Below are 2,575 nucleotides of genomic sequence, written 5' to 3'. Positions count from 1 at the left end.
TCCCCGTAGCAGATGTTGCTGTCAGGGTCCAGCAGCCGCCTGTGTATCATCGCCCCGATGTCTCTCCCTCGCTCCTCCACTGGCTGTCCTCTCTCATAGATAACGCACCCCACTCCTTCCTCCGCAAGTCTCAGAGCAGCAAACAGTCCAGCTGGTCCGCAGCCGATGATCGCCACAGGATGCCTGTGCTTCGACGCACTGTTCCCAGCAAACGACCCCGTCAGTCCCTCCTCCTCCTGTCGAGCTCTAGGCCTCACATGCTCGCGCCAACGTCCCCTGTCGTCGTCCTGTGCCCCTCCTCCTGCTTCTTCTCCTCCTCCTCGCTCACTCTCTCCAGCTTCCCCTGCTCCGCGTGCATTTTGATTCTCTTCCCCTCTTTACCCATGTCCACGTCCACCACATACGTGAAGGAAGGACCATCCTATTCCACAGGCAACATGTCAGTCTCCTCTTCCTCCTCCTCCTCCTCTTCCACCACCACTACCACCACCACTACCACCACCACTACCACCACCACCTCCTCGTCCTCGTCCTCGTCCTCGTCCTCGTCCTCGTCCTCGTCCTCGTCCTCCTCTACATAAACTCACGTTTCGCTTCCCCTTGCGCGCGTCAAAACTCTTGCGGATCACGCAAACATCTTCGGAGGCGACAAGGTCGGCTTCGAGCCCGAGCTAAACAGACAGCAGAAGATAAGACGATGGCGGAAGAGAGGAGAGGAGAGAGGTGAGGCGAGGCGAGGCGAGGAGGGGAGGGTTCTTTAGAGGAGGGGAGTGTTCATTCAGCACCTTCTTGTTCACAGCAGAGAGGAGAGCTTCGCTTGCCCCATGAAAATCTTTCCCTGGGTCTTGATCTGCTGTGACATCCACGTTGAACAATCTCCACTTATGCTTGAATATCTTCTTCATCGCTGCCTTTTTTCTTCCTCCTCCTCCTCCTCCTCCTCCTCCTCCTCGTCTCTTCCGCTGATCCCCCTTCTCGTCTTTCCTGTCCCTGCGTTGAGTGCGAGGAACTTGTCGGGAGGAACAGAGAAGGGGAGGAAACAAGGTGAGAGGGCAGGAGAGGGGAAAGAGCAGGAGAGGGAAAGAGTGGAGAGCAGAGCAGAGCAGAGCAGAGCAGAGCAGAGCAGAGCAGAGCAGAGCAGAGCAGAGCAGAGCAGAGCAGAGCAGAGCAGAGCAGAGCAGAGCAGAGCAGAGCAGAGTGGAGAGGGAGGCAGGAGCTACATGGAAAGCGACGTCAGGAGGCCGATCCTTCCTTGCTGCCTGCAGTCGTCTCCTCTAAAGTTACTGTTCGGGTGTCAGAGCCCAATTCCTCTTTGCAGCGCCATACCCGGCACTGCTCCTGACGTTGGCGATGCCGCAACATCTTGTCGCTGTCGGCCCGTCATCAGAACAGACAGCACGGCAAGTCTCATTGAGTCACCAAGGTAGCAGGAGGAGGAAGAGAGCGATGCCAGGACGGTGAGCGTCAGGAATGAAAGCTTCATTGTTTTGGAGTCCAACATCTGAAGGATGATCAGTCCAAGTGGAGCACAGCAAGCTGATGCTTGCAGCTCCTGCCTCTCTCCTTCCTTCAGCAGTTGTTAACATCCTTCTCCCAGCCTACATGTTCGCTTTTCTCTCTTCTATCGTCCTCTTCATCATGAAACTGCGACCTTCGGTCGCATCGACGTGGCTGGAACCATTCTCACCAAACAGCGTCCTTACGTGTCTGACTTCCTTGACCATTTCATGCAAACATACCTATCCATACTTGCATGATTTCTTCTTCTCCTTCAATTCTCCCTCTCCTCCTCCTCCTCCTCCTCCTCCTCCTCCTCCTCTCTCTCCTTCCCCATTCAGATGTGAGCTCAGGCGGAACGGGGCCGCTTGCCTTTTCGAGGGTGGGTGGTCTAATTTATCTACCGGTTTATTTTAGAATAAATCACATAGGAATACCCGGTAGTGAAAACAGAGGCAGGGGTCTTGATTTCGGGGGTGGTCGCAGTAGGTGATGATGCTGTCGGGGAGCATCATGGTGGGCGGGAGGGGAGGAGGGGGAGGGGAAGGGGGGGGAGAGGAGGAGGAGGAGCAGCAAGGAGGAGAGAGAGGAGGAGAGGGAGCAAGCTCTTTGGCTATGCGATGATGATCCAAGTAGCCTCCTTGCTGCTTGCGAGCTGTTGGGCGGCAGAAATTCTCGAAGGCCGATCCTCGACTACCGTGTCTGCGGTTGTGCTATGGCCTGAGGCATCCAAAGCTGCGCGAACTTTTTCTGAGTTCTTCAAGAAGGAAGCAGCGACTGTCTGTCAAGTGGGACAGGTGAGCAGGAGGAGGAGGAGGATCAGGAGGAGGAGGAGGATCAGGAGGAAGTAGGTAGGTAGGTAGGGAGGAAGGAGGGGGAGCATAACCAGCAGTAGCAGCAGCAGGAGGAGGAGGATGAGGAGGATGAGGAGGAGAAGCAGCAGCTGGAGGAGGAGGAGGAGGAGGAGGGGGAGCAGCAGCAGTATGAGGGGGACCAGAAGTAGGAGGAGGAGGAGAAGGAGGAGGAGGAGGAGAAAGGAGGAGGAGGAAGAGGAGGAGGGAGCAGAGGGGAGGGAGGA

The 2,575-nt window shown here is 56.3% G+C and overlaps 1 protein-coding gene across 1 annotated transcript in view; it reads right to left on the bottom strand.

Moving 5' to 3' along the window:
- GUITHDRAFT_141287 (hypothetical protein) overlaps positions 1–905 on the bottom strand; it is a gene marked incomplete at both ends in the record, with an annotated part of 3,688 nt that extends 2,783 nt beyond the window's left edge. The window contains 5 exon segments of the mRNA XM_005829263.1: positions 200–236; positions 329–421; positions 485–568; positions 588–671; positions 786–905. Of these exon segments, the coding sequence (XP_005829320.1) occupies positions 200–236; positions 329–421; positions 485–568; positions 588–671; positions 786–905 (418 nt within the window).
- Positions 906–2,575: the final 1,670 nt, after the last annotated feature.

The sequence above is a fragment of the Guillardia theta genome (assembly GCF_000315625.1).
Source record: "Guillardia theta CCMP2712 unplaced genomic scaffold GUITHscaffold_53, whole genome shotgun sequence".
Classification (NCBI taxonomy): Eukaryota; class Cryptophyceae; order Pyrenomonadales; family Geminigeraceae; genus Guillardia; species Guillardia theta.
The sequence above is the reverse complement of the archived record's forward strand: the minus strand, read 5'-3'. Positions and strand labels throughout refer to the sequence as shown.